The sequence below is a fragment of the Phasianus colchicus genome, chromosome 4, assembly GCF_987193195.1.
Source record: "Phasianus colchicus chromosome 4, bPhaCol1.hap1.1, whole genome shotgun sequence".
NCBI classification, from domain to species: Eukaryota; Metazoa; Chordata; class Aves; order Galliformes; family Phasianidae; genus Phasianus; species Phasianus colchicus.
The window spans coordinates 55,052,841-55,065,617 of record NC_143439.1 but is presented as its reverse complement, the minus strand read 5'-3'; the positions used below and the strand labels follow the sequence as shown (position 1 = coordinate 55,065,617).

Genomic DNA, 12,777 nt, shown 5'->3' with positions numbered 1-12,777 from the left:
AGCAGCCTCTATTTCTCTTGTGGTCATCTTAATTCACTTGACTAAACATCTTAATCTGACAGATAGAAAAATGTTTAGATAACATTTCTATTTATTTACATGCAGAGATAATATTTAATGTACTGCTAAAATAAGTTACTAAAAATATACATGTCAAGCAGAACCTACTCCCAAATCCCACTGAGACATTGTAGCTCAGGCCTTCAGGCAGCAAAAGAAAGGAAGGAAAGAAACAGTTGTTAATGTATAAATATTAAATGTATGTCTTACCTCCACAGATAAACAATGGAGCCATTTGTTCCCACATTTGTTCCTTTTTGTTGTTGTTGTTGTTTTTAAATACATTTTATAAAGATTAGAAACGCTGCTTTTGTTAGTGTACTAATTTCATGGTTCTGTTTCTGACAAAATCCCTACAGCACATTAATTCGGTAGGTTTATGATACATTATTTTTGCTAATGTACAGAACTACATCAGCAGAGTCTTGACAAACGTTACACCTGCCCCCCTGGGACAAAGGCATTCAGCGCTCCATGCATATGAGGTGACTACCTGAAGAGTAAGCCATGGGAAGAAATTTGGGACCTTCAGTTCTGGAAAGCATCAATGAGAGAGAGAGCCAGTTCCAGAAAGGTGATTCAGAATACCTACAATATTAGGCCAGAAAGCTAAACCACACTAGTTTTTCACATCTCTTCAGCTTTGTCAAATGTTTCCTTCTAGATGGAATGTTTAGGTACAAAAACAAAGAGCCAAATAAGTTTAAGTCTAACCCATGCTAGTTCCCACCCCAAGATAGGAAGCTGTAAACAACAATGCCTAATGGTGCAAACACCAACAATGGAACAATATAATTTACAGTGGTTAAGAAAGATACAATTAAGTGTAATGGGGAGAAGAGAAGCAAGAAGTAAATGTAAATTAAATATTGCTCATTTTCCTAAGAGAAAGGTCTATTAGGAAGCAGATTAATCTCCCATTACTTGTGTAATTCAAAACCAAGTACAATACTTAAGATGCTATAGGGAATAATCCTGTTCTGGAAGGACAGACTACAAAATTTCAGATCATTTACATTTCCAGTTTCTCCGAGATTAACATTCTACAGAAAAATATTACAAAACACAGCAATAAAATTCATGGAAGTAATAAGACGTACAAAGTCAATATATAAATCTGTTGAAAAACGTCATGTTTAATATCCTGTGTGTATCATCTTAAACAATGGTTTAAATAAAATAGTTCTAATTTTGTTTTTTAACCTGCAAATTATGGAGAAAATTTTGTTATTTCCAGTATTTAATTTATTTGTAGTATCCATATTTGAAAGAAGGCTTAAAGAGCCTTGAGAGTTTTGGCTTCAACTTAACATTTATTGAAGGCCTCAAATTTTGCAAGCACACAGAACAGTGCATTCACAAAATAACTGTCATTAAAACACTACAGCCAAGCTTTTCTTAAATGCGAATATGCCCTTGAAAATTAAATAACAAAAGCCAATCTCCTGAATTTTTACTGACCTGGAAGACTCCACAAGCCAGCAATTTCCAAGGTTCTCAATTTCTTTTCTAGTTCCGCCACTCGATTACCTAGAATTCTTTGGAAAAAAAAAAAGAAAAGAAAACAAGAACAGAAGTCAGGGACATTCAGTTGAAATGTGATTCTCTATTATATTAAGGTAACCAAAGCCTAATTGTTTGTGTGACTGCAATTGAATTTTGTACTTGTTACTTAATTAGTGCAGTAAACCAGTTAACAATTTTACTGATTTTTACTAATGGCATTGGACAGCCTCCCCCAGAGTTCAGAGAGAGCAAAATATAGCTGCCTAATTTATATCATGATTAAAAATTAAAACAAACAAACAAAAAAGAACAAGAAAGATTAAAAAAATAATCTTGGATTAATTGGACATTCAATCTTTGCATAACGCTAATGACTAAGAATAGCAACTCCCAGTATTTCTATTTTTTCGCTTGCAACTATTTCTTCCCAGCTACTTTCACTTTCTCCGCTGCTAAAATCAGAAGATAACAGCTATGCAATCAAAATGTGCAAAACTCAAGACAACATCTGGATTGATTCAGCAATCCCAAGGCACAGCTTTGGCCTACTCTTATTTACAAGGGTTTGTCTGTCGGTAAGATTGCTTAATACAGCACAGAACAGCCTTTTTAGGTTCTGAACTGTTGTCTTATTTACTAAAAAGCTTCAAGCTCTTTAGTGCTTTCACCACTCAGCAGCTCTGTTTTCACTGCGTTTCGTGGGTCATCTCTTCTTTTATATCTGATTCCTAAATAAATACTATTTGCAGTTAGCTCTCCTGCTGGATTTAACTTTTAGACTTAATTCTCTCCCAAGATCAAATGAGAGATTCGTATCTTGCAAAGCTCTTTTTTTTTCTAATGAATTTTTGAAAATGTTTCTCTCACAGGCACAGCAAGTCTCCTAGAATCAAAAGTCTCTAAATAAATCCCAAACAATACTCAACAGAGTGAAAAAGCTAGACGAGACAGCAATTCCAAACATGACAGCAGAGATAATGGACAGCAAGCTGTACTCATCAAATTACAGCAACAGGATAAGTCAGTTAAATTTGAACTGAATGCTGAGAAGCAGTATATTGCAACACAGCAAGGCAACAATATCCTCCCAAGCTCACTAGAACTGTGTAATACTGCACTGCATGCTCTCCACCTAGGGCTTTATGCTGCAAACATTTGAGCATACTGGGAATGTCATTACTGACAGAATGACAGAATCTGGGTCAAGAAGGACAGCAAAACCAGCAAATATTAAACGGGCTAGAGAAATTGATTAACAAGGACTATGCGTTTTTGAATTCTCCAGTGTGAGGGCTCTGCAATGATATAATAAAAGCTTTTAAGTATTTTAAAGACTACAAAAATAACAATTTGAGAGGGAGACTGTAAAAGAGAAACCTTAGAATGAACATCAAAGCAAGCACAGGGCGGTACAGGGATATACAACAATTAGAAAGCAAACAGCCCATCACATTTACAAGCAGAGGAGAAAAGACATGTGGCAGCAGTTATTTCTCCAGTGAAAGTCAGCAACCAAACAGGCTACCAAGGCTATGATAGATCTATTACCACCTTTTCCAATAACTGCTCGAGACTAGATTTCGCTTTCAGAACGCTTCCTTCTGGTACAAGGGACTCAGTCCTATTAACTTTGTTTTCATAGCCCTGTGCATTGTGCTGGCCTGAGGGCCCACTGAAGGTCAGCTGAAGGATATGGAACTCCCCTGGCTTAAGGACAGGGAAGAAAGACAAATTGTGAAATACTCCTTCCAGTACGTTAGCTTTGTGAGGGAGCCAACAAAACAAAGCTGATGCAGGTAATGGTTGTCACTACAAACGTGGTGCGATTTTGCACTTTTGCCAGGAAAAAAGAAAACTGGTTATTTCAATAAGTGTCTCACCAGTAGGTCCAGAACAGAAAAGGTGGAAAAGACATCAGCTAGGTGTATCACAGACCGAAACTAACTTGACCTTCTACATTAAGTTCAGTTACTGCTCCTCTCTCATTATTTAGAGAACAGCAATTCTCTTGCTTCTCTTAAACTTTATAATTCATTTATCTGCTGTACTACAGCAATTCTAAAGATTTTTGTGCAACACTATCCTGGTAATTCCTACTGAAGCCTCAGAAGAGATCCTGAGCATTTTTTCTTTTAAATCTCTGTTGCAGGTTCTCATGTAAAAGGATCATTCTGCAGCAATGAATGCTGCTCAGCAGAAAGAGAGGACAATCCTTAACCACAGTCCTTTCATTCAGGCACAGAGCACATCTATAGAACATGATTCTAGTTTGCTACAAACCACATTACTGGAAGAGAAGCATGAGAGTAATTAATCCTACATAAAGCTGTGTGTGCTAATGAAAGCATTTACTGAAAATCCTGAAAACAACATGGTTTGTCCCCAGTTTCTCCTTTTCCCTGTGTCCCTCCAAATAATTTGCCATCTTGATATATGCTATGAAAAGTCTAAGTTGTGCTGGCCTGGAACAGCAGGTATTTCTGAAGAGGCTGTGTGGGTTGCTAGCATCCAATTCCCAAATGTTTTCCCCTCTCTAGCAACAACAGACCACATCCTTTAAAGAAAATGGAAGGACTGTGTCACTGACAAAGATGCCAATAGCTATTCCCACTGCTCTCTGGTTATGTGCTTAATGTAACAAGGGAGTTTGTCCAAACCTCCCTCCAGGATAAGGCTTTAGAGAAATACATTGTTCAGGTGACAACAACAAGGCTCCCACCTGAACACAGAAGATCCTTCTGGCAATTCCAACTCTTCCCAGCACAGGCATAATCTCAAGGGAGCTGTTCTGATTTACAGTACCTGAGATCCACTCAAACTCATCTTTAACTTAGACTTACTTACAGAAGGCATATACCTTCATATAGACACAATCTTCCAAACACCCATAAATAGGGTCTGTCACAATAACTTATCTAGTTTTACACATCACGTGGAAACATTTATTCACAGGTTGAGGCAAGCTTTTTAGTTCTTTAGAAATAACAGAATTAGTGTAACACGTCTAAGCAGGAGAACAACTATGAAGCTCATCTGGCTTGCATGAATGCTGGCAATTTCATGAATAAATTGCACTAAACAAAAAAAACCAATGTAAAAAACTGTTTATTGCTGGAAGCGAAAAAGATTTTTATCCACTTCTCAGAAGGGTTAGAACTGTTTATTTTCACATTTATTTAACTATTTAGTCTTGCAATACATTACTGCATACAGAATTCATTTAAAACTTCTTTTTTCAAATTAAGCTGATGTGCTTGTAAGGAAAAAGGATGTTACTTAAAATTAGCAGCAGCACCGATCATATGGGGAAACCAACCCATCTTCTTTCTAAATAACTTATATATCTCTTTAATCATGGAATCATAATACAGTTTAGGATCCTTTCCGACCCAAAGACCATCTAGTTTCGATCCCCCTGCCATGGGAAGGATTGCCATTCACTAAATCAGGCTACCCAGGGCCCTATCCAACTTCACCTTGAATGCCTCCAGGAATGGGGCATCCACAGCTTCTCTGGGTGGCCTGTGCCAGTGTTTCATCACTCTCACAGTGAAGAATTTCTTCATTATATTTAATCTTAGTATACCCTCTAGTTCAAATTCATCACCCTTTGTTCTATCACTAACACTCCCTGATAAAGACTCCATCTCCAGCTTTCTTGTAGGCCTTTTTCTTGTAAAAAAGAAGCTAAAAAAATTACAGGCTGGACTTAGCCCTTTCATTTGTAGGCACTTAGTCCCAAACTTCGTTTTACTATACCAGATATTTAGAAAAACAGTAATAATCAAAGTGCATCTGTTTCAAGAGCAAGTGAAAACAGATATTTGTTTTAAACTGGCTAATAGCAGAAAGTTAACTTCAACTGTACACTCAAATTACAATCCATCCAGAAGAAAACCTACTGTCTTGTTATTATTTCCATTAATCAAAACACGAATTTAGTGTTATTGTGAAGTTAAATAGCCTTGTTTCAATAGTCAAGCAAGAAAACAGGTTATGACTTTGGAGTAAGCTAACTTGTGGGAGGGAAATAACAGTCTTGAAGAGTCCCATTTACTGGTAACAGAATCACCAACAGATGAAATACCTATCATAAACCAAATGTATAACTTTTTTCCTGAATAAAACAACCACTCCAAAATCTCATGTTCTTTAACCAATTTCATCTTCTTCACACAACAATCTGTGTGATTAATTGTGTTCTCAGAACATTGTACAATAAAAGCTTGACAAACACACTAAAAAGGTTGAAGGAGAATTCTTCAACATTCTGATTTATGACATTTTTGTCATAACATTTTTTTCTAGTTCCACTTGCTTCTCAACTTCCTAGTTGGAATACAGCAATGTTTTCAGCAAAAGAATGGATCTACTGCTAGTGTCAAGATTGTGGACCTGCCTATTCAATTGTGCAGCAACCTAAATCTCACATCTAACCTGCACCAATTAATTGAACAGTTTTCTACTAAATTTCAGAAGACATCAGACTTCACTCTTAACTTTTGAAATAGCAATTAAGTGTCCTCAGCAACCAGCTAATGCACCTGAAACCAAGGATGTTTTTTTCCTGATGTCCCATTTGCATTGCCCTCTTTCACTTTAACCCTTTTGTGACTCAGGTGCTTTTACATGAAGTTGTTCCCATTCCTCCCAATTACTTAAAAGCTTCCTTAATGAAACTAAAAGCCAAAGGTGAAAAAAAAGAAAAAAAAAAGAACAAGCGTACTGTACAGGAGTGTTCCTGAGGCCTTTCACTCAACTTGCCCAGTATTTACCATTCTGTTTTTTCTTTTGAGGCATCCAAAGCACACTAAAGTTCTAAGCATGCTTCTTCCTCGAGATAGAGATGGACTATCACCACTCTAAGATTTTATCTCCTGTTGGTCACAAAATCCAGCTCCGAATGTGTTTTTGTGCACACATCCAATCTCTATTCCAAGGGTTATACCAGCTGGGCACACAGATAAAATAACTGTATCTCTTAGTGAAGACTTGTCTCAAAAAAAACTATACACAGTAGTTGAAAATAGAGTTATTATTACCAGAAAGTAAAGCCATCATCCCACCAGTACATTTGAGAGACTAAAGGACTGCAAGAGATGTAAAATTAAAAAAGAAGCTTGCTATGGTTATAGTCAGGAGTATGCAAATTACAGCACCAGGAAGTGACGCAGTATCAGAAAGTAAAAGACAAAGACTGGAATAACAAGAGTTATTCTCTTACTGTTTTTTCTGATATTACATTAGCAGCAAGGAGGGAGCAAGCAGACTCCTCATTTATGCTGCTCAGTGCAGGAGCTCACCTTGCATTTCACAACAGCCTTAAAAGCATGAATTGACTGAGCAGCCATCAGTTGGAGCTGGGCTACATTCTCACTTTAGTCTCCCTTCAGCTGATTAGGCATTTACTTTCTCAAGAGTATTCAAGAGTGGCTATAAACTGCTCCTCCACTTCTGCTGCCACATCCCTAAGAACTATGCAGTGAAGTCTGCCTAGTATCATAGTTACAAATTTTCAAAATGAATCATCTATTCTAGCGCAATACAGTTCACTTCAGAGCTACTCCTTCCTTTCACGAAAGATAGCTGCCTGTTTCTGACATCTGGTCCTGATGTGCTTTTGAGAAGTCTGAATAATCTCTGATTACCAGTAGTGACTCAGTGTTGCAAAAAGCCCCCTTAAAACACACACACACACACACAAAAAAAAAAAAAACAGAAAAAAAACCAGAAAACCTGAGCATAGAATTGAGGAACACTTCCTAGCTCTGATTTTCATACACTACTTAAGGACAATAACATCAGAATGTCAGAAAATGTGTCAAAAACATTATATCGTGCCATGATAGATGTTATACAAGATACAATAAATCCTACTGATGAGTAGAACGGCTAAAGGTAAACAAATCTGAACTGAAGTTTCAAGGAGAATTTTAAGAAATCACATGGTAGCAATGTAACTGTGTTTCTCTTCTAAAACTTTTGGCAAGTAACTATAGGAGCAACAGCCATCATCCACAACACATAGGCTACTAGCCTGTAACAAATGTCACTAAGGCTTCTCATACTCTCTGCTAGGTGTAACATTTTCTATTTCCTCCAATGTTTAACAGTTGATCTATCTTCTCCATTTCAAGGGTGTCAATCCTCCTGGCTGCTTTTCTTTGGCCCTCTCTACAGATTACTAGCAAGAAATGCCAATTCATTATAAGAAGCCAAATGATTTACTATGGTTTGTCTTTAACCTGAGCAGTAAATCAGTCCTTGCCTAGCAGTGGCAGTCAGGTCTCTTTGAACTATATTATTTTCTCCAAACACATAGTTTATTTTCAGTTCTAAAATCCACAGTACCCACCCACCTGTTAGCAATGACAAGTTTTCTGTGAAAATTCCTTCCCATTTCCCTGAAACTCCTCCCAAAACTATGACTTTTCCATAGCTTAGTAAGTTCTGTTTTACTTAAAAGTAATGCTACTTACTTGTTGGTTTGCCTCTGGTGTTGTATGACCATGTTTTTTTCATGGATTGTTTCCAACAATGCAGTGGCCAGTGATTTGAGATCTGAAATGGACTGTGGCGTGGCTGGTAGGCTACATCCATGATCCTCAGACAATAACTCTTGGACTGTAACATTAAAAACACAAAAGCATTTTGGCTTCTCAAGCACAGAGACATCACACAAACATTTACTTAGCATTAAAGGATTACTGTCATTACTTAAATTAACATATATAATTTCCTTCAAATAACAAACCCAGAAGACCAGAAACATAATATAGGGCTGGCATAAAGATAGTGGCTTTCTGAACTGACTGTTCAGAATCCACACCAACTGCCAGAGTAAGAATAGGCAGAAACGTTTTGGGTCTGGAGCACAGGCCTTGTGAGGAGCAGCTGAGGGAGCTGGGATTGTTCAGTCTGGAGAAAAGATGCTCAGTGGCTACATACTTCAGGTTATTTCCATTTGATGTGAAAACAGCCATCCAAGAATTTCCTTTGTAGTACAGAGCCTGTTTACCTCTCAATCAAATTACAAAGTTCACCAGTGTCATCAACTTCTATAACTAGAATGCGGCTCTGTTTATATTTGTGCAGGTCAACAAGTACATGCAGAAGAGTAAAAAAAAAAAAAAAAAAAAGGAAAAAATGAGTTTTAACTCTCATGACAAAAAAATACTGATCTGACCTGTGTGTATATGAACATATTAACAAGATATACTGTTTGGCACTGAGAATTTTCTCCAGTATTCAGCTCACTATTTCTGTTTCTTTGTTTGAAGTGGGAGATTACACCCCTTTGCTTCCCACAAAGAAACATGGGAAAAGAAAACTTCTTGCAAAGTATCTGAATGTAAAACCTCCCCAAAATAGGAGTAGAAAGCCTAATTTAGGGCCCCCCCTCTATCCATCAATAGATTTTTCATTGGAGTATGAATTGGGATTGCCATTGTTAGCAGAGGAAAGAGACTGAATAGAAAAGTGAGGTCAAAGAAAAGTCAGCGTTGCAAACAGGCTTAGAGATAAGACAAAAATGCATTTGATCCAATTGACTGGTTGGGGGGTGAGGGGGGGGGCATAAATGGCAAAAGAATAACAAAAGAGAAAGCAATACTCAAAAGGCAAATTTTTTTTTATCAAGTCAAATGAGAAAATTATGAAAAGTTAGCGCCTGATAATAAACAGAAAATAAATATGTTTATTTGTTTGGTAAGGAAAGTGTTACTGAAATTGAGAAATAAGAAGGGATGAATTCATTGAGACACGCAACACCACGCTGAGTTTATTAATACCTTGTTTTGCAGACAGGACTCCAGTCAGAGCACTGCTACTGGATCTACTATGAGTCTTCGAATTTTTTCGTCTTTCCAATGCATTCTAAGGAAACAACAAATACCTTATTCAGTAAAACAGCAGGTCAGAAGTTCTACTTTGTTCCTTCTATTAGGAGTAAAAATCTGAAACTTTGGATTTGGGTCTCAGAATTTCACAGGCCTGAAGCTACACTAATAGTACCCTACAGGAGTGTGATCTTCCCAGAATATTACAGCAAAAACCATCTCTGCAATGTTAAAAGACTCATTCTGCCACATTGAAATCACAGTGCTTCAGTCTCCCCATCCCTCCCCTACCCTCGTGTATTTTTCAGACTAGCATATTTTCAAATTCATGAGTGCCAGTGAAGATACTGTAGTATTCTGTAGAGAGTATCAGTTGAGAACAAAATCAGTCTTTCCCCAGCATTTCTTTGGATAGGCTTCAAAGAAAAAACCTCAAAACTCCATTACCAGAGCTTCTAGAAGCCTTACAGGAGGACATACAGGCTTTCAGGACTTCACAGTAGAATGCTCCAGAAACAAGAGTCCAGTTTGTCCTGTGAAGTCCATGATACCACCATAATACCAGATGCTTATGCTCCAAGATACCCATGTCACAAGCACGAACAGACACTGACACAGACTTGGCAGTACTCTCAGGAATTTTGCTCATGCACAAAAAGCACGCTGTTTCACATTGACCCAGATGGTTAAGCAGCCCTACTGACAGTCCTAGATACACAATCCTGTCCCATGACAAGTAGATCTCTCCTCCTGTGCACCAAAATCACATCAGAAGATAATATAATGCTTGACTGCAAGAAAGAGCAAGAATATTTTGCCCTCGGAGTTCAGTCCTGAAGGGTTAATACAAAAGAATATATATCTTAACTCAGGAACAAAGTAATAATGAAGACATAGCACTCATTAGGGTATGTGACGCTGTTAGGGAACAGGAAGACAAGACCTGTTTGTGATGGGAGCACAGACACACTCATTCCCATACACATGACCTGATACTTTTCATCCACAGCAGGCTCCTCCTCCTGCACGACTAACGAATGTACAGCTAGAAGAGTGGCGAGGTTAGGATGGCATTTTACAGGATTATAGTTAGAAAGATTATCATGGTGAAAAGAGACGATCAAAAATGAAACGCTCACCCACATCGTAGGCTTGCAGTAGAAAACTTCAAAGGAAGAGATCTCCACAAAGAGATCCTCCCCCAGTGGCAGTCTGCCTTTAAATGGGGTCTATGAGAGGTGCAGCCAGGCTCCATCCCTTCTGGCAGCACAGCTGCACTGCCTTCACTTGTGCTCCCATGGCTGACTCAGTGCTCACTTCAGGTGATCAGTGGTTCAGGCCGTGACTCAGCAGTTCCCCCATACATCCTCCCCAAGAGGTGTCACAGAACTTAAAAAGGTCACTTCATTCTCTTTTCTAAGTCCCCCTAATGGGTACCACTTTTGTACTACACTGGCTGAGAAGTCTATAAAAGGAAGATTACTGAGCATGTACAATACATATGTGCTAATATTGTCAGAGTGTTAATGGGGGATTTTTCTTTGGAGGCACAATTTTATTTAAATACACACAAACTTGAGAATGAACAATAATCTCCACGAACAACAGAGCACAGATGAGATGATAGGTACATTGAGAGGATTTTACCTTATATTTAGTAATATTAGACTTAAGAAGGTTTACTTCCTCTTGAATTTGCTTTAATCTCTCTTGGAGGTACCTGGAAAAAAAGAAAAGAAAAAAAAAAAGAGATCTTTCATATAACATTACCTTCACTATTGCCTCAAATATTCCTCTTTACTATTTGGAATGACTCCTCCTTTAGCTACTGAGAATGCTTTTCCCTTTGCAGCTTTCTGAGGGATAAAATAACAAGATCTTACTGCTTTTGACCCCATAACAATTTTGGCAAGGAAACAAATTGCATCAGAAAAGTAGGCTGCCCTTCTCTTACATTTGTCAAGCATCCTGCACAACCATTTTACATAGTTCTTCAGGTTTTTGTTAAGGGAAGCTGGAATGATATATTTATGTCTAGACGAAATAGTCAGAAAACCTTTACTCATCTTCTCTGAACTTGAAAGTTGGTAAGATGAACACCTAACATTCATATGTATGCCAAAACAAGACTCAACTATGCAGAGGTTTTGCATTGCACTATTACTCAATTCACATGGTACTTCCCATTAGTAATCACAGAATGTAAAATCTAACAGCTGAAAGATGATGTACATAAACTAAAACAATACTGTTCTTCCTCACAAAGTTTAGGCACTTTGGTTAGACAGCAGTTTCCATACAAGAAGTACTTTTTAATGCATAAAAAGTTTATATAATATCTTCTTTCTCACAGCTCAACCACCCCTGCATTAGGGTCTGTAACAATTTAACTATTTAAAAAAAAAAAAAAAGGGATCAACACCCAGAGAAGGAGGAGGCTTAAACTGATACAGAACTAATAGACCACATAAAACAGAACAAAATGAAAATGCTGGGAGGAAGCATCTGGTTTTACACTTTCCTACCTGACCAAGTCTCTATGGTTCGCTTTAAGGTAATTGTTGACATTAAGGGAGGTACTGCTATGATTTTCCCAGTGTCTCTTCTGTTGATCTTAGTGGAAACCATAAAACTTTTTTTTCCCCATGGAAGTGGCAAGAATACCTACATGGGTGACTTCACAAGTACAGTGTTGTTGGAAAATCACACCTTGTTGACAATCGCTCCTTATGGTGAGAAGTATGTCCAAAAATGGTACCTCAGTGTACTTGAAATCCCTATTTACAATTCAGGATTAGCCCACTGCACCTCCCTATGAGTTCCTTAAGACACCGATTTTTAATGCTCTTGGTTTTAGTGCCATACAGTGACAGGAATAAAAGGCCTGCACTTCTCTTCCTTGCCCAAGACAAGACATATTAGGGAATATCACTTACATCTTTGTAGCCAAATAAAACAGCATTACTAATTTTCTGCAGCATAACTTTCCCAATATTCTTTGATGGTTAGTTACAGCAGAAACAAAATAGTCAAAACAAATGACCAAATCTTTCAGTTGTAATTTTTGGTTGCGTTTTCTTTAAGGTTTTGTTGTGACTCACTTCCTGGTGCTCCTTTTGAAGCAATATGCTACTAGTTCTAAGGAATCAGTGAGGTGTGCCATGCACTCACCTGTTCTCCATACAGAGAGCATCTATGTCAATGATACGGTTTTCATGCCCTCCTAAAACATGATTGAGTTCTTGGTTTAGTCTATCAGACTTATCTTGATAAAAAGAGCGTTCTTCTTTAACATCCTGTAACTCATCTAGTGCAGATTGAAGATCATGTCTCAGAGCCTCAATCTGAAAAGAAAGGAGTCATATCACTGTTT

At 37.7% G+C, this 12,777-nt stretch overlaps 1 protein-coding gene across 5 annotated transcripts in view; it reads right to left on the bottom strand.

Moving 5' to 3' along the window:
• The window catches only part of CCDC149 (coiled-coil domain containing 149), a 51,922-nt gene that overhangs the window by 11,700 nt on the left and 27,445 nt on the right, over positions 1 to 12,777 (bottom strand). For 4 of the 5 annotated variants that reach the window (XM_031588433.2, XM_031588434.2, XM_090139597.1 and 1 more), the window contains exons 6-10: positions 12,576 to 12,748; positions 11,052 to 11,124; positions 9,357 to 9,441; positions 8,046 to 8,190; positions 1,522 to 1,598 (exon numbers count right to left, since the gene is read on the bottom strand). In XM_031588433.2, coding sequence (XP_031444293.1) covers positions 1,522 to 1,598; positions 8,046 to 8,190; positions 9,357 to 9,441; positions 11,052 to 11,124; positions 12,576 to 12,748 — 553 coding nt within the window. Of the gene's footprint in view, positions 1 to 168; positions 202 to 1,521; positions 1,599 to 8,045; positions 8,191 to 9,356; positions 9,442 to 11,051; positions 11,125 to 12,575; positions 12,749 to 12,777 lie in introns of all 5 variants that reach the window. The other variant, XM_090139599.1, reaches the window with a different exon arrangement.